A 19,553-nucleotide genomic window follows, 5' to 3' on the forward strand; every position below is an offset into this window, starting at 1 on the left:
GTCGCTTTTTTGAATTTATTAAGTTCATTCAAAATGATAGTACGATCGTGTGTCGTGGTTTTGAAACCAAAGGCTTCTTCTTTTGATGATCTTACGATAAAAGATTACACAACTTTTATGAAAATAAAATAACAGGTTTCAGACTTGGCTTACAGAAATATTTTCTCTTGGACCAACAGGTGTGAAGCGGAAAGTTTGCCATTTCAAAGGTCATATATATATATAATGCTTTGTTGGCTTGTTGCCTTTTCAAGTATAGAAACTTTACTAAAACGTATTTTTATAACCTTGTTCACAGAATAATGTTATTTTTCTGTTGTAACACGAGTTAAAACGAAAGGTCTGTAAACAAGGCAACTTTCAGTTATAAATTATAAATTGAGGTTAAGATTACCGTATCTCAATGGTTTATTGATACTTGTTCAACAGGTATCTCTGACCAACTAAATTCCAACTTAAGAGTGAAGGCATTTAACCCGTGAAATAAAAATTATTAGTCAACGTGTAATAGTCAAATAGACACAAAAGAAAACAATGGAATTAGGGTCTACTAAAGTGTATTAGTCTAATATCTATTTTGCTTCTTTTGCTTACTGCTAATCGAGTACAATGAAAAGTTATTATAATAATCTGAAATTTTTAACACTTCGAAGAATTCAAAAAAAGTAGTTTGTTATAAATATATGTCGAAACGTTTGTTCATCTTGTAGTAGTTAAATAAAATAACACTTCATCAATCATTCGAGAGAGTCACTTGGAAAAAACTCTTCAAAGTTCAATTCGGCTGATCACCAATGCGGTGGATGTCTATTAACCGGGTATAATGGGGTATAATGTCTGTTGTCCGTTTAACAGAGTATTTCCAAATTCACCTTTAATTTTTTTCTTCCAAAAATTGGCGAGGAAGCGAATTGAAAGTGAGTAACAGATTTGATCAGATGCGCGGGTTGTATTAAACCCGAAGACGGTGCGATTAAGCTGGAATCGTCTTGATTGTTTATTCAATGACCTGATGTGCGTTTAATATATTAATGGTTCTATATAACGAGAAAACCAGAGTGTGTAAAGGTACCAAACAACTTATTTGATTAACGGCAGTGTATTTACTTACTTCACTCTCGCGACTTTTGTCTCGATCAGGGCTCGGTTGTACGAATCCTGGATAGCGCTATCCGACGGATAAATCGTATCCAGTGGATAAATTCATTGGATAACAGCATCACTTTATCCAATGGATAAGGATTTATCCGCCGGACGATAATGCTATCCAGGCTTCGCTTCGATAAATTCATTGGATAACAGCATCACTTTATCCAATGGATAAGGATTTATCCGCCGGACGATAACGCTATCCAGGCTTCGTACAACCGGGCCCAGGGACGTAGCAATGAAAACAGGGGTAAAAAAGCGGCAGCTAGTTGTAGAAGTGTATCAAAAGAACGAGTAAAATTATGGATAATTTTTTCACGTTCCCCGGGCTTTTAGAGTGGTTAAACGATGTGGTTAAACGATGGACGAAAAGAAAAAAGAACGGATGAACGGAGATAAATAGAATATAATTAACTGACGTAAAACACTGAACATGACATTTCCCCGGTAATTTTTATTTAGTTTTTGACTTGCTGATAAATAAGCGGGATAAAATTAAGTCCATATTTAGTTCACCTCGAAAGTACGCTTTCAAAATGTACAACTTTCACCATCATTGTTTAATGTTTAACTTTCATTACGAAGTGACTAACGAGTGACTACTACTTTCCTAACTACAGCATCTCCATCTGTCTACCGTGACTAATTTCATTACATTATTGGTAATTATTTAAAGAATGTAAGCCAGCACAAACCAAGAGAGAACCAAGAGATCAGTTCTAAAGGGCATGTGTTTAGCCTATCATGGTGGCTATATTGTGATCCGAACAATAGAGAGTTATACGTGTATAAATATGGTGGTATCCCACAATCACTTGCGACAAGTTTCATAGTTATCCAAGAACCACTGGCAGCTTTCTTTGATGGCTGGAATATAACAGAAAAAAAACATGTATTTATTATAGACAGAATAGTATTGCCCCACCCCTCCCCTTCACAGGATATTCTCACGACAGTTCAACTGAATCTCTCAGTGGACGAAGTGTACTAACAATTCGTCACGTGACCTTATTTCCTTAAAGCAGGTAGGTATTATTCTTACCGATACTTGGATCAGTAAATTTGAAGTCTGGACGTAGTTTCTTTAACTTCTCGTTACTTGCTGTTTTCTTGAATTGGCCATCAGATTTTGAGGTGTCAAACTTATCACAGTCAAGAAAAACAGCGACTTAGGGTTAAATGCTACTGACACTCTTGATTGCCCATTCATTTTAGCTGATTATTCGTGGTTATTTTTCCATCAAACGAAACAATGTTGCATAGGCATTAAAAAAATGTTGCACACGGAATGAAACAATGTTGCACAAGCAATGAAACAATGTTGCTCATACAATGAAACAATGTTACACAAGCAATGAAACAATGTTGCACATGCAATGAAACAATGTTGCACATACAATGAAACAATGTTGTTCATACAATGAAACAATGTTGCACAAGCAATGAAACAATGTTGCTCATACAATGAAACAATGTTGCACAAGCAATGAAACAATGTTGCACAAGCAATGAAACAATGTTGCTCATACAATGAAACAATGTTGTTCATACAATGAAACAATGTTGCTCATACAATGAAACAATGTTGCTCATACAATGAAACAATGTTGCTCATACAATGAAACAATGTTGCACAAGCAATGAAACAATGTTGCTCATACAATGAAACAATGTTGCTCATACAATGAAACAATGTTGCTCATACAATGAAACAATGTTGCACAAGCAATGAAACAATGTTGCTCATACAATGAAACAATGTTGCACAAGCAATGAAACAATGTTGCTCATACATTTGCTCATACAATGAAACAATGTTGCTCATACAATGAAACAATGTTGCTCATACAATGAAACAATGTTGCTCATACAATGAAACAATGTTGCTCATACAATGAAACAATGTTGCTCATACAATGAAACAATGTTGCTCATACAATGAAACAATGTTGCTCATACAATGAAACAATGTTGCTCATACAATGAAACAATGTTGCTCATACAATGAAACAATGTTGCTCATACAATGAAACAATGTTGCTCATACAATGAAACAATGTTGCTCATACAATGAAACAATGTTGCTCATACAATGAAACAATGTTGCACAAGCAATGAAACAATGTTGCACAAGCAATGAAACAATGTTGCTCATACAATGAAACAATGTTGCACAAGCAATGAAACAATGTTGCACATGCAATGAAACAATGTTGCTCATACAATGAAACAATGTTGCTCATACAATGAAACAATGTTGCTCATACAATGAAACAATGTTGCTCATACAATGAAACAATGTTGCTCATACAATGAAACAATGTTGCTCATACAATGAAACAATGTTGCTCATACAATGAAACAATGTTGCTCATACAATAATATAATAATAATAATATAATATGATTTATATAGCGCCTATACAAGTCGGCTCTAAGCGCTGTAAAATATATATAAATTATAATTCAAAAGCTAGTTTAAACAAATGAGTCTTAAGGTCTTTCTTAAAAGTTTTTAGACATGAAGTGTTTCTAAGAGGAGACGGTAGTGAATTCCATAGAACAGGAGCAGACACAGAAAAACAACGATAACCATAAAATTTAAGATTGTACGGACAAGTAACAAGAAGCAATTCCTTGGATGAGCGGAGAGTTCTTTTAGGTTTATACACAGTTATGAGATCAGACAAGTAGACAGGAGCCAGACCATGAAGTGCTTTGAAAGTGAGGAGTAGAATCTTGAAATTGATGCGATGTTTCACAGGAAGCCAATGCAGAGAACAAAGGACAGGAGTGATGTGATTATACTTCTTGGAGAGAGTTACAAGACGAGCAGCAGAGTTCAAAACATATTGTAATTTATCAATTTGAGCATTAGGTAAACCATATAGAAGAGAATTACAATTATCAAGCCTGGATGTCACAAAAGCATGGACAAGTCTTTCAGTAGTATGGATGGAGATAAATTTACGAATACGAGCAATGTTACGCAAATGATAGAACGACGTCTTACAGATATTATTAACATGAGGAACCATTGACATCACAGAATCAAAGATTACGCCAATATTTCTTTCATTACAGGATGGTTTGATAACCTGATCGCCAAAGTGTAGAAGGAGTAGACAGATGAGGATTATACTTCGAGGACAAGATAAGGAGTTTAGTTTTTGCTTTGTTAAGTTTAAGTTTATTTTCAGTCATCCAGTCATTTATTTCACAGAGACAGGCTTCAATTCTTTTTATAGTTAAGTCAGTAGAAATATCATCATTGCAACTGAAAGGCATAAATAATTGGGTGTCATCAGCGAAGAAATGGAAGGACATTTTGTGACGACGGAGAATATCAGCTAGTGGTGACGTGTACAACAAGTAGAGAAGCGGACCAAGGACCGAACCTTGGGGTACACCACAATTTATATCAACAATTTTAGAAAACGAACCATGAACAGAAACATACTGCAAACGATTACAGAGATATGACTTAAACCATTTAAGAGCTGTTCCACAAATTCCAAACTTTGAATACATACGATCAAGAAGAATAGTGTGATCAACAGTGTCAAAAGCTGCAGATAGATCCAGAAGAACCATAGCAACACCAGAACGATTATCAATTTCTTTAAGGATGACATTATGGACACGAGTCAGGGCAGTTTCATAGCTATGAAGTTGTTTATAAGCAGACTGAAGAGGTTCATGCATGTTGTTAGATGACAAATAAGCACAAAGTTGATCAGCAACAACTTTTCCAATAATTTTAGAGACAGTCTTAAGATTTGATACAGGACGGTAATTAACGAGTTTTTCATGATCCAACGATGATTTCTTAAGAAGAGGTTTGACAATACCAGTTTTTAAAGAAGGAGGGACAGAACCATTTATGAGAGATGAGTTGACAATCCTACAGATAACAGGCAGAAGAGAAGCAGATTTATCTTGAAGGAGACTAGCAGGAAGAGGATCAAGCTCACAGGACTTTGACATCAGTTTACTGGAGAGTTTAGTTAGCTCATCAATAGTCACGGGAGAGAAAGAGTCCAATCTACACCTAGTTGTACTGGAGTCCAATTCAGAGACAACAAGAGTTGACATAGAATTTTCAGAAGTAGGAAAACCATTACGAATATTGATAATTTTATCTTTAAAATAATCGACAAAAGTATCAGCGAGAACTTGCGACGAAGAAGAAGATGGTAGCTTTTTTTCAGGAGTTAAATGTAGCATATGATCAATAGATTTGAAGATTGCGTGACAATCAGAACCAGCATCAGAGATTAAATTTGAGTAGAAATTCATTTTAGCTTCGAATATTAACTTTTTCACGAGGTTACTTTGTTCAATATACAATTCACGATCAACGGCTAGTTTAGATTTTCGCCAGCGCCTTTCAAGCTTTCTTTTCTTGATTTTATTTGTTTTTATGACGTCATTATACCAGGGTGCTTTCAGGCGTTGCGTGACAATTTTAGTACATAACGGGGCATGTTTATCAAGCAATGATTTCAGAACAGAGTCATATTGAAGGCAGAGATCATCTAAGTCAGCAGCAGGAGATTGTATTAATGACGATTGAGATAAATCACGGCTAAAATGATCCATATCAATAGAACGAATTTTACGATAGGCCAGAGTACGTATAGAAGCACAGGGTCTGGTGACAGCTAACTTACAATGAACAGCAAAATGATCAGACAACACAGGATCACGGATATAAACATTCTTAACAAGCAAGTCATCATTCCTAGATATCAGGAGATCAAGAACATGATTGTTTTTGTGAGTAGGTTCAGCCAAGTTATTCAAGATAGATAAATTAAAACAATCAAGTAAATCAGTAAAACGAACAGCGTAGACATCATTTGGGTTATCAACATGGAAATTAAAATCACCAACAATTAACAGTTTACCATTGAACATAGAAAGAGATTCAAGCAGCGACGAAAATTCTTGGAAGAACTTAGAAGTTGATGAATTATTTTTCAAAGTAGGCGGCGGTCTGTACACAACAATAAGACGGACTTGACTCGAACTTCCACGAAGAGTAAATTCCAAGTGTTCAAAAGAAGAGTAAGAAACAGTAGTGTTAATACGTTTGATTTTAATCGATTTCTTGAAAAGAAGACCAATTCCACCACCAGAACGATTAATTCGAGGACAGTGTTCAAAAGAAAAACCATCTGGACAAATATCGCGAGAAGCAAAGTCACTGTTACTATCATTATTCCTAAGCCAGGTTTCAGTCAAAGCAAGAATATCAATATTTTCATCAACGACAAGGTCTTTAAATGAAGAGATTTGTTGTTAATCGATCTCGAGTTGAAAAGGCAGAAATTGAGCAAATTATCAGCAGAAGGAATTACACGTTGGGTATTTTCAACGGACTTAAGGCTCAGTGAAGCATAGCGATCAACAGAAGAGGATTTACAACGACCACCACGATTTCCACGATAGCGAAAAATGTTTAGTTCTTTGAAGACAGCAAAATTAATAGATGACAGGCTTTTGGTTGAAACACAGTTACGATAACGATATAGTTCATTTCTAGAGTACGGTATAGACGGCAAATTTGAAGGCTGAAGCAGAATGTTGACAGATCCAGATCCTGTAGAGAGGTCAAACGGTGAAATATTTGAAGGTCCAGGATTTCGTTCAATGTCCATATAAATAGTGATGTCAAAAGGAGGATCATAACCAGCAATAAGTAGAGAAGTAGAACCATGTTTAGTCAGCTTTACACGAGAGAACGAAGACTTGAAGTAACCACACGGAGACAAGGAGATTCTAACGGCTAACGGTCGAAAATTCAAACATAGAAAAATATCACTCCAGAGTAATAGATTTGATGGAATTTTCAGGTCAGCAGGTAATTGTAAGTAAAAGGATCGATCTAAAACACATTTTGTAGTGTTAAAACTCAAATAATAAATAAAATATACTAAAAAATAGAGACCTAATTTTGTGGCTCCCATACGGCGCCGTGACGTGATGATAAAATGAAACAACGAAACAATGTTGCTCATACAATGAAACAATGTTACACAAGCAATGAAACAATGTTGCTCATACAATGAAACAATGTTACACAAGCAATGAAACAATGTTGCTCATACAATGAAACAATGTTGTACAAGCAATGAAACAATGTTGCACAAGCAATGAAACAATGTTGCTCATACAATGAAACAATGTTGCACATGCAATGAAACAATGTTGCTCATACAATGAAACAATGTTGCTCATACAATGAAACAATGTTGTTCATACAATGAAACAATGTTGCTCATACAATGAAACAATGTTGCACAAGCAATGAAACAATGTTGCACAAGCAATGAAACAATGTTGCTCATACAATGAAACAATGTTGCTCATACAATGAAACAATGTTGCTCATACAATGAAACAATGTTGCTCATACAATGTTGCTTGTGCAACATTGTTTCATTGTATGAGCAACATTGTAATGAAACAATACATTTGCTCATACAATGAAACAATGTTGCTCATACAATGAAACAATGTTGCTCATACAATGAAACAATGTTGCACATGCAATGAAACAATGTTGCTCATACAATGAAACGATGTTGCACAAGCAATGAAACAATGTTGCTCATACAATGAAACAATGTTGCTCATACAATGAAACAATGTTGCTCATACAATGTTGCTTGTGCAACATTGTTTCATTGTATGTGCAACATTGTTTCATTGCTTGTGCAACATTGTTTCATTGCTTGTGCAACATTGTTTCATTGTATGAGCAACATTGTTTCATTGTATGAGCAAATGTATTGTTTCATTACAATGTTGCTCATACAATGAAACAATGTTGCACATGCAATGAAACAATGTTGCTCATACAATGAAACAATGTTGTTCATACAATGAAACAATGTTGCTCATACAATGAAACAATGTTGTTCATACAATGAAACAATGTTGTTCATACAATGAAACAATGTTGCTCATACAATGAAACAATGTTGTTCATACAATGAAACAATGTTGCACAAGCAATGAAACAATGTTGCTCATACAATGAAACAATGTTGCACAAGCAATGAAACAATGTTGCTCATACAATGAAACAATGTTGTTCATACAATGAAACAATGTTGCACAAGCAATGAAACAATGTTGCTCATACAATGAAACAATGTTACACACACAATAAAGCAATGTTGCCATGCAATGAAATGATGTTCTTTATATGATGAAACAATGTTGCTCATATGATATAACCATATTGTACATACAATAAAAAACCTTTTGCATATGCAATTTTAAACAACGTTGCACATGCATGCAATAAAACAATGTTTTAATGGTAATCATAACCAGTTACTGCATCTTTGTGATGACCAGAAACAAGAAAAACAACAAAACATCAACACAAAAGGATACAACAAGATCTTTGGTCATTCCCATTCCTTTAGCTACCAATCCTGCTACTTCTTTAATAGAGATCTCCTCTTCTTCACTGACTGTAAATATTAGACAAGAACAAGCAAATTACACGTGTATAGCTAGTTACATGCCAAGCTTCCCAGGATTGTTGCAAGAGTCCAGGTTGGTAGATTGGATTTCCTATGGCAAGCAATACTTTTTCAAGGAGAACTAGAAAATGCATATGCATAAGCTTCTAAAGCCCATGACAGGGGACCTGTGGAGAAGGTTGGGGCAGGGGACTGTACACTTTTTCCCTTTTCCCATCTTAGTCTCAAGTAAAGTGTATCCCAACTATACGAATACTGTGCCTCATAAGCTTGTGGTTGATGCAAAAATAATTTGCACTATAGCTAGCATTAGACTTACCTGACAATATGATAGGATCAATTTCATTGTATTCTCTGAGGACCCAAATCATCAAACGTGCAAGATCCTGACATGATAATAAAAATATATATCAGAAAAGTTGTGTTAGTTTTCTTGAAAAACTCCCAAGATATGACATTCCTCAAACTGTAGCTATTTGTATACAATGTTAATACAATAATAATAATAATAATAATAATAATAATAATAATAACAATAATAATGATGATGGTGATGATGATAATGATGATGATAATAACAACACCTATTTGTATAGCATCTATCCAGAGCTGCTCTAGGCACTCAGGAAAGAATTAATTGCCATTAGCAGGAGGGGGAAAAAAGCAGTTGGAGCATTTACGGAGCAGGCTCAGTTGCTTAATATATATGCGACCTTCCAAGCTAGAGTTCCATGGTTCATTCCTCAATATCTCCACATGTTTTAACTTTTCTCTAATCCGTATAGTTTCAACTTTGAAGGTACTCTAAAAACAGAGAACTGATGGAGAGAGGGGGTAAAGTGTGCAACCATGCATGAGCTCCCTGGAAAACCAGCTAATAGTTGAAGGAACAATGATGTTTAAAAAGGTATTTTACCATTTACAATAAAATATAGTACACACACTGGGTCAGAAAAACTGTCTGGATTTCAAGAGATTTCAAGATTTCAAATTCAAGAAAGGTGGAATTTTACCAGAGAATAGATGAACTGTCTTCTTGGTTTCCCAGTTCCCCAAACAATGAGTGGTTCATCTTTTTCTAGAAGAACAAAGTGGTTAATACATTTTGTTATTAAGCTATGGGACTTGAGGGTTTGTTGAGGGTTGAAAAACTAGTTTTTGTAGAGCTGTTGACAATGCTCCTACTTCTGCTAATCATGTTGTTGGTGCTACTGCTGCTGTCAATATTGCTGCTAACATTGCTGCTGATGCTGCTGCAGCTGCTGGAGATGATAGTGATGGTGATGAAGGTCATAATGATGATATTGATGATAATACTAATGTTGCTGATGATAGTGTATTTTTATAATACGTTGAGGTGCTACACTGGTTGTCGATGATACTCAATGTTACTGATGACAGTGCATGATGATGACGATGATTTATGAAAATGATGATGATCATTATGTTACTGCTGATTATGATTATTCTAAGCACTAAATACTGTAGAATAATATTGTACCAGTATGTATACCTGAAATACTATTTACCAGTAGAACAGGAAAGTTTAACTGGATTATATTCTAGCAAGCCTAGCAAGTCACCAGTCAATCAAGAGGACTGAGAACGTCGGTTGCTTGCATCAAAGATACTTAATAATCCATACTAACAATAATAAAAATGCAAATTTATGATACTGCTACATATGACCTTTTATTCCAGGATCATTATCAAAGTAGAAAGTGACACAATTATACATGTGCGCACTAAGTATTAACTTACTCATTGCAATGTAACACTTGTGTATCAACCCAGGTATCACGTGAGAGTCTTCAAGATTATAATTGTCATGAGGACCATAAACATTAGTTGGAATGACGCTAGTAAACTGGCAGCCATGTTGCTTATTATAGGCCCTAAAGGTGGGAATTTACAAGTAAGAATTGCTTTTTGAAATTTGTGCAAAAGATTGCAAACTTGTAGTGTTTGCACCAACAAATGTAAGGCATACATATAAAATGAATTAATAAAATAAACAGAATAAGTGATAGTGTCTCACAAACAATGAGGGGGGGGGGGCATTTTATATTGATAAGGGACTTGTCATAAAGTACAGGGGGGGTGGGCCTGAAAAAATGGGGGGTGGGCCATCATTTTCAAGCAGAAAAAAGAGGGTGGGTCATGAGACTTTATGCAGAACATTAGGGGTGGGCCATGGGTTATCATGCAAAAAAGGTAATTCCATCTAGTAGGGTTCAGATAACTTACTGACACACAAAAGAATGTTAAACATGATGATATAAAAACCTTTTTTGATAATGAAAAATAGTAACAATAATATTTTTATAGTGCTTTTTGAAATTTGTGCAAAAGATTGCAAACTTGTAGTGTTTGTACTCTATTTTGGAACATTTAGCTAAAAATATTTGAGATGGAATTAGGGTTAGGGTCATCATTTTTTATGCATTCATCAGAAGGTGGGCTGATAGTAATAATGTGTAGCCTGAAGGGTGAGTCACTTTTTTTTCATTTATGATGATTTCAGAAATTTCTGGCCCACCCCTCCCCCCCCTATACTTAATGACCCGTCCCTAATGCTTAGGGAGAGGGGGTACAAATGTATGGGGTTGTAATGGGAGGGGGTGTGTGTGTGTTGGGTGGGGGGGGGGGAGGGGTACCAAAAAGGTGTTACTATAGGACTTAAAACACAGAATCCATGTATTCCCTCAGTTCATAAACAGTATGAATGGTACGCTCCTAAAGAGAGATTTATTGGTACCTGTTCTGTACATCAATCATTCTTTTTGCATATGCATAACCAAAATTAGAGTCATGGGGTGGGCCATTATGTACCATGGTCTCATCAATAGGATATGTAGTCTTGTCTGGGAAGATACAGGTTGACAAACAAGAAACACACTTCTGAACCTATACAAAATATTATTATAGCCAAAAATAGTAAGGGAAAAAGTGGTCAAACATTCAGTCTGTTTAACGAGTATAGCACTAAATGTGGCACTTATTCCATTATTAGATTAGAATTCAGAAGATGATTTTTGCAGAGCGAGGAAAACTAGAGAATATGAGTAGGAAAAACTGTTGGCGCACAGGAGTAGCGAGTAGCATTGTTTGAACCCATTACGGCAGCAGAGAGATGATGCACACTACCCATGGTTGTAGAAAAAGGTTCTTCTCAAGTGTATGTACTGTGTTTTCATTACAATTTACAAGGAAAAAATGACATTGAAACTTACTTTGTGCAAAAAGGCATTATGCAGAACATTGTCATTTATCTTTATGTTCAATCTCTGATAAAAACAGAAACAAAAATAAATAATGTGAAATTTTTGTAGTCAGAAAAAAATCTGCTCTTTATGATTTCTTAATTAGGGTCCTATTGGTAACAGTGTGTTATACGCATGCTGAAAGGACAACCCTGGTAAAATAAAGGTTATATTCATTCATTCATAGTAAAGCATTATATCCATACAAGTCACTTACCCAGAAGTCTAAGTTATATTTAAGATTCTTAAAAAGCCCTCCAACCATGGCTGCTAGATGAATGACATGAGTAGGCTGGTGCTTGTCAAATATAGCTTTGGTTGATTCAAAATCTCTGCAAAGAGAAAGATACTGTTAGTAATTCAGCAACAAGTATATCTGTCAAATGTTAAATAACATCAAAAGTTTTTTTTGAAGTTTCTTTTACTTTTCCTCAGAAGTAAGAAGGAAACAGTGGGAATAGAATGGAGGAATCTTGGTGAAAGTCAACTGAGATGTAGTTGTTAATGATCAAGTACAACAAATTAGTAAGTCTGCTGTCTGCTCTTCATCATAGGAGACTTAACGATTCAAGCTCTTTTATCCTCTCTTATACATTGAATTCCAGCAATAGTTGTGGAAAAAGAAACACAATGCCCTTCTCTGTAATATCTCGAGTTTGTCTTGGTTAATTAGCTTGGGTGTAAGGAACCAAGACTATAGATGCATTTTGAAGCTGAGGTCAAGCAAGTGTCTTTAATGTATGCATTTGAACATTTATAAGGCTGCGTTCATAATGTATGGCGGGGGTGGGGGAGCAGGTGAAATTGAGGGGGGATCATCGGGATGGGCAAATTTTTATCAGAAAAATAGGGGGATGCACAATTTTTTGAAGAAGCTACAAGCCTTGCTTAGGGGGATCATATTTTTTTGCATGACTTTAAGGTGGGGTGTGTTAAGAATATTATTCCAGACATTTCAAATTTTTGCCTGCCCCCCCCCCCCCCCCCCCCCCCCGCCATACATTATGAACACAGCCTGAGCAGTACAGGACACAACTGCTTATGCTTACCCTAATCCCATGATCTCCAATGACAACAGATAATGATTCAAACAATGATACAAAAAATAACTCACGTTAGGTCTCCATCTTTAGAGGAAATAAATATCCATTCTTCATTGGGTCCACTTTCTTCTTTCTCAACTATTTTCTTTATTGCCATGCCAACGAGACCACTCCCTCCAGTAACTAGAATTTTCTTTTTTTGAGATGCCATTTTTTACTACAGTACAAAAATAAAAACAGTGAAAAATATATTAATAAATCAATCAACTACGATCGATTTAGCCTGTGTTACTCTTACTCCCATCCTTCCTTTTCTTTGCAACACTGCAACACCACGACTCCTGCAAGCAGATACTAAGCAAGGCAGGCTATAAATGATGAAACACAAGTCTACACAAGGCAAAATAACATTAATTAGACAGTATACATCTAGTAGGTTTTTATTAAACTCGAGTCGTTTTATCTAAGCAAAGGTCTAAATTAGCTGTTTATGTAAACTGCAGTACTCTAGTAGAAAAGGTAGAGGGCAAATACAATAAGAAAGCACGAGTATATTTTCTAGACGACACGTGGCCAACCTGGTTCGAAAATTTGTTAATCAATTTTTGCTAAACAACATTTGAAAATCTACCATGTCATAAAGAATGATAAATAAATTTTAGACTTTAAGCCAGAAATTATTTGTATTATTACTTACTAATTTTCAGATTGAATGTAAACAAGATCAAGAATTGTATTTCAAACGTTTTCTTCTTAGAACTTTATAACTGATAATTAATAGTACAGACAAGCAGCTGTACAGAAGAAGAACGCCGGTTAGTATCGTCAAACACTCGGAAATACATTCATACGCTCGGAGATGGTCGGATAAACATCGGTTTTGGTCTCCCCTATCTCCCCTTCCCCGAATAAAAATTGCAGTTGAGTTAAAATTTTAAAGTTGAATGATTGAACCACGAAGAAGCAGAAAGATAAATAGAAACTTTTTTTAAAATAAAACAATAATAATAATAATAATAATAATAATAATAATAATAATAATAATAAAAGAAATAATCTAAAATGGATATTCGAACCAAAAAGGTCCCTTTGGAAGAGGACGCGTTTTGACTTTTCAATTTGTTCTTCATGAATAATGTACCATCAGGTTCCAAGAGATTCCAAGATGGCGGACACACAAAGAGGTAAAAGAAGGTTTTCTATTTATCTGTTTGTTTTTGAGTGTCTTTCGATCTTTTACCGTGCGAATAAGCAACTTCAACAAGCTAACAACTATTTCAAGACATTTCTAGACAAGAAGATTCTGCTGTTAATTTTCATTTGATTGCGTCAATCGCCCATACTAGTAAGGCTCACTCAAGCCCTCCACCTACGAAAAGTGAAAGTCTTTATATATATTTGGAACATATTTTATTCCAATATCCTAATATTCTCGTTATCCTATATTTATAATTGTATTTATTAATTTTGTAGGTGTGTCTAGATAAAGTTTTAACAACTGGGGCATATCTCATTAGATAATAGATGCACTAGAAATGGGTGTCATTATATTGCTATGTTGATTTACCAACTATTTTGAAAATAGTTTACGTTACTTTGTTGGATTAATCAATAGATTTCTGGTTAACGGCTAATAGTGACATTCAAAAAAAACAAAGCATTGTCCATTTATAAACCATGTTTGATGTAGCAAGCATTCTGAATTTTTAAAAAAAATGCATAACTACTTGGGTTTTCCATATTTTGCGAACTCAGTAGTTGCGACCTGAACGCTGAAATTTGTTTTTTTGCTGCTATTAATCAAAAATAATCAGTCAGTACCTTTCATATTGTTGACTGGCACAGTAAACAATTACTTTCACTGCAACCCATTGAAATGTCAGAGTTCTCATAATATTGTAAGGTATCAATAAGTGTAAGAACCCTTTGTTAAGCTTCAACAACAAGTTGTGCATTAGGCAACTAAGTGTTGTATATACTTTTTACAGCACAGCGTGATAAGGTAATGACTGGTGACCTACCAGAAGATTTCCTTCGTTTCAACGCTCCTGGTGGTACCCCTGCTGCTGGTCAAGCACCCGGCATGGTACGAGTTATGTACCCCGGTACATTTCTGCCAGTACAACAGGTTCCTACTGGACGACTGAGCATAACTGTTGTACAGGTATAATAATCATGTTTATTATTGTTACGGTATATATTTGCATTATGTAACATCTCCCATATATATTTAAGCATAATTCATACTTTTACAAAATTTTATTTGTTGTTCTTTTTGTTTTTTTCTTCTTAGGCAAAACTTGCAAAGAATTATGGTTTAACAAGGATGGATCCCTATTGCAGAATCACTGTTGGTAATAGTGTATTTGAGACACCAACAGCTCATAATGGAGCAGCAAACCCAAGATGGAATAAACTAATGGCATGGTATAAAAGTGTTCTTTATGTCTTAAGGGAATGGGTTTTTGTCTCGATATGATTGTTAAGAATTATTTATACCCACTTTGCTTGATCAATACATCTCAATCCAGTCATTGGATATGTGATTGATGGAAAGCATAAACTCAAATGTCTTGGATTATAGTGTCTGGTGATAATTAATAAGGCACCTGATAGATCAAAATTTAATATAAAATTTTATTTTTGAGGAGGGATGAAAAACTGGAAAACCTGGAGTGAAAAGAACCCTAAAAACATGACAGAAAACCACCAAACAGCTCTACTTACATCTGACACCAAGTCTGGGAATTGAACCTGGATAGTATTGTTGAATGGCACCACCTTGCATCTTCCACAAATTAGTCAGATATTTGGCCATCAGTTCATTAGATCAGGGGTTCATTTTTAAGGGGTTTTTGCTTTTGAACCTACACTGACAGTTTTTTGGATTAATTATGTATTTTTGTTGATGATATATTTAATAACTCTACAGCGATTTTTATTCTTTCATTTTCTAGTTCTTTACCAAGGGGTGTTTCATCAATTTACATTGAAATATTTGATGAAGTAAGTTTTAAAGAAGCATATCACCATATTGTATAGGCTGAGTACTAGTAATGAATATTACTTTTTACAGAAACAGTATTCACATTTATCCCTACCCCAGAAAATCCACGATGTACCATATTATGTTCTAAGACCATCTATAGATACTTTCCAATATTACGAATGCTAAATTCATTAGAAGTATACATTATTGGTTCTTAATTTTACTTTTCTTACAAATTATTTTTAATTGCAGAGGTCATTTTCAATGGATGAAAGAGTAGCATGGGGGTTGGTTCAGATCAATGATCAAGTGTTAAATGGAGAAACATTAGATGATTGGTACTCATTAAGTGGAAGACAAGGAGAAGAAAAAGAAGGAATGATAAACCTGGTCTTTTCTTACAGGGTAAGCCATTATACTCATGTTTAATTAATCCTCACTAGAAAAAATACAGTACCTCCCTTTTCACGTTGGGAAAGATAGATGATTGGGTTGGAGCTAGGCTCTTAATGACTTCTTCAACTTTCACATTCACACCCTTCCTTCCCAATAAACATCTTAGTGAGACAGTACATAAGAATTTCATGGAGCTATTTTATCTTCCAGGAAGTGCAAGCTCAACCAGTGATGTATCAACAGCCAATGCCAGTTATGATGGTGCCACAACCAATGGTTCCTGGCGTACCAGTCATGTACCCTGGTGGATACCAACAACAACCTCAAGCAGACCCTCAAGCCCAACCACTCCCTCCCAGACAACCAACACAACAAGACATCCAGAATCTTAAAGATATGTTCCCTAATATGGAAGAAAGTGTAATCAAATCTGTGTTGGAAGCTTCAGGAAATGATGTTGGAGAAGCAACGACTAATTTGTTAGCCATGACAAGTGAAGACCAAGAAGCTGCTAGTACTTAAGTAACAGCATTACAGCTGATACTGCAACCACTTTAACTAATGATATTAATTAATCATTAATCAAACTGTAGTTTGAAAGCAAAATAAGCCAATTTTAAGCCAATCAGGAGTAGATATGAAGGCCAGATCAAGTTGAACCATGGTCAAATGAAAGATTGTGATTGGTTGAAGTCATGATATTTATTTTGTCTCAATCCTTCTGATTGGTTGTAGTCTGCCTGCTGCATCATAATTGTTTAACTGGTTAACTAGTTTGACTACACGTAAGTAATTTAGAATGATAATGATAATTCATAGAACTTTCATTAAACATTTGTCTCGTTGGTACATTGTGCGTAGAGGTACATGGAAAGCCACTTATCTAGTATCTAGAGCAAAAGCATTTTAACTGATTATAAAGACATTAAAATGTCATTATTACATTCAAAATTAGAAAGCTACTTAATCCAAGATTGGATCAGGGGAATGATAGTGTTCATCATATTTTCTCCTTTTGTTCAGAAAAAAACAGGTTTACTTTCCATTGCTGCTTTTTTGAAAAAAATACAGTGATTTTTCTCACAAAGTATGTACACCCTAAATATAGCAAGGTAAAAATAATGAAAACCTCATTCCCATACTAGGAAGCCATTCTGCCCCAACTGAGAGAACTAGTATTCTAGTTGAACTACATTCAAATAACTAAGACAATGGCTGTGACAATCAGCTGATAAAAGCCTCTAAATTTCTAAATTATATTTGTTGAACACTGATCATTATGCACTATTTCAATATAGATTCAAATTATAAATAATTTTATCACTTAAATATCAATTGTAAATTTGATTTTGAGCGTAGGTACTGTTAAGATACACAAGTAGAAGTCTGTTCCATTTCTTAAGATTTGTAAATATATACTTTATTTTTGATCAAAATATTAAAATTTACAGCCACAAGTATGATTTGCATATTTCTATTTCTTAAAACATGAGTGGATTGGAAAATGAGAGTTACGCTAGATGGGGCTTTGTTCTAAATCAGGGCATGGCTAAGTTACAAATTGAACTTGCAGGTTTTGACTATAGGGGGAAGAAAACTGTAGATCCCAGAGAAAAACTCCCATAAGTCAAGAAAGAGATGAAATGAACTCTACTCACATATAATGGGAAGTCCAGGAATTGAACAAAATACCCCAGAGGTGAAAAACGACTACTGAATTACATGTATTGTAGTTGTTTAGTTGCTGGCACCTTTAAATAATAGACATAACTAGCTAGCACTATATTGAATGCTTTGCTTATTTTTATTCAAATTTATTTGACATTTCATCTAATGCAAGCATTAGTTCATTCTCTTCTTCTAATGAAGATTTTGTCCATGCCAGTGGAAGGTGCTTGGGAACTGGATTCCTGTCCTGAAAAAATGACCCATTTGGATGCTGGGAAACATTGGGTGTGATGCACAGCCATATGATTGTATCTGCACCCTGCTCTGCTGATCGTAGGACATGTTTAGTACGATTGTAGAAGTCTGGCATGGAGGTGCGAACAGCTGGGGTGTCGGCCCAACCTGACGAATAAAGTAGTAAGCAAGTTAGCTGCAAGACAAAAACAGCGATAATATAAATGTACAAGACATTTTGACTTACCAGGATGCATGGACGCAAAATAAATGTTTGGATACTTGTCTGCCAATCGCTCTGTCATCACCACTTGCTGTCTCTTGTTCTGGGCATAAACCAGGGCTCCATCAAACTTACTCATGTTTTGAGACTGTAAGTCAGTATGGTCAAGCTTAACGAGAAGCATTCCACCTTCAATAGAAAAAAAGGTATGGCATCATTGCAGGTTATAAGCTATAAAGTGTTCTGGTTCAGTTCATGCAGACTTCAACAACATCTACCCCCGCCTCCAGCCCCTTCTCCACCCCCCTCCCCCCCGTCCTCCTTCCCCACAGGCACCCCCAAACAACCTTTACAAACCTGAAGAAACAGTGATGACTCTGGGTGATTCATTCCTTGATAGACAAGGAATCAACTCCTTCGTTAAGATATATGTCCCCAAAGTGTTAGTAGCAAAGTTCTTTTCAAGCTCATCAGTAGTTAGCTCTCTTTGGTTTACCATACATCCTGCGTTATTCACTAGGACGTGTAAAGGTCTCTCTGAAGAAACGAATTCACGAGCAAATTTACGAACAGTTGAAGGCTGTGACATGTCTAGTATATGCAGCTCCACCTTGCTATTGCCAGAGATCTCTACGATCTCATCTCTTGCTTGTTCTCCTCTTCCCTGGTCACGACAAACCATATGAACAAAAGCACCCTTCTTGGCTAAGGCGATAGCAGTGGCTTTTCCAACTCCGCTGTTTGCGCCGGTGATCATGAACGATCTCTGGCTGATGTCTGCGTCCAATGCATCGGGTTTGAAGGATTTTTGTGCAGCTATAAAGCCTGTCTTGGTGTATTCTCGTAAACCTTTGACAAACCATACAGAATATCTGTAAACCGACATGTTTGAATGGTATAGTCTTGTGACAATCAATGTTATTGATTATGTAATATTATCCACAGGAAACCCAATATTGTAATGTTTATTATAATCACAGGGATCCCAACATGTGTTTCTCTTCACACGATCTAAAGCATGAATTCCCTGCCACTAATTGAAAAGGAAAATAAATGCATTGGAAGAAACAGGAAGGTAAACAATGAA

General features: G+C 35.5%; 3 protein-coding genes across 3 annotated transcripts; 1 reads left to right on the forward strand and 2 right to left on the reverse strand.

The window, feature by feature from the left end:
* Positions 1 to 1,583: 1,583 nt before the first annotated feature.
* On the reverse strand, positions 1,584 to 13,761 carry LOC116294148 (GDP-L-fucose synthase). Its single transcript, XM_031701692.2, has 11 exons — positions 13,654 to 13,761; positions 13,028 to 13,173; positions 12,131 to 12,245; positions 11,884 to 11,937; positions 11,409 to 11,557; positions 10,412 to 10,545; positions 9,664 to 9,728; positions 8,970 to 9,036; positions 8,559 to 8,638; positions 2,192 to 2,291; positions 1,584 to 2,016 (listed from the first exon to the last, which is right to left on the reverse strand). Exons 2-11 carry the CDS (start codon positions 13,165 to 13,167, stop codon positions 1,961 to 1,963), a joined length of 960 nt encoding a protein of 319 aa, XP_031557552.1. The 5' UTR covers positions 13,168 to 13,173; positions 13,654 to 13,761; the 3' UTR covers positions 1,584 to 1,960.
* Positions 13,762 to 14,046: 285 nt separating this feature from the next.
* Positions 14,047 to 17,801, forward strand: LOC116294132 (toll-interacting protein). The gene is made up of 6 exons (XM_031701668.1): positions 14,047 to 14,140; positions 14,945 to 15,120; positions 15,250 to 15,383; positions 15,914 to 15,962; positions 16,198 to 16,350; positions 16,552 to 17,801. The coding sequence occupies exons 1-6, from the start codon at positions 14,092 to 14,094 to the stop codon at positions 16,861 to 16,863; spliced, it is 873 nt and encodes a 290-aa protein (XP_031557528.1). The 5' UTR covers positions 14,047 to 14,091; the 3' UTR covers positions 16,864 to 17,801.
* LOC116294131 (dehydrogenase/reductase SDR family member 12) lies at positions 17,736 to 19,377 on the reverse strand. The gene is made up of 3 exons (XM_031701667.2): positions 18,824 to 19,377; positions 18,491 to 18,655; positions 17,736 to 18,411 (listed from the first exon to the last, which is right to left on the reverse strand). Exons 1-3 carry the CDS (start codon positions 19,350 to 19,352, stop codon positions 18,146 to 18,148), a joined length of 960 nt encoding a protein of 319 aa, XP_031557527.1. The 5' UTR covers positions 19,353 to 19,377; the 3' UTR covers positions 17,736 to 18,145.
* Positions 19,378 to 19,553: the final 176 nt, after the last annotated feature.

Source organism: Actinia tenebrosa, unplaced genomic scaffold (genome assembly GCF_029948245.1).
Source record: "Actinia tenebrosa isolate PJP-AT-01 unplaced genomic scaffold, QUT_ActTen_1.0 PGA_scaffold1__47_contigs__length_23844297, whole genome shotgun sequence".
Lineage (NCBI taxonomy): Eukaryota > Metazoa > Cnidaria > Anthozoa > Actiniaria > Actiniidae > Actinia > Actinia tenebrosa.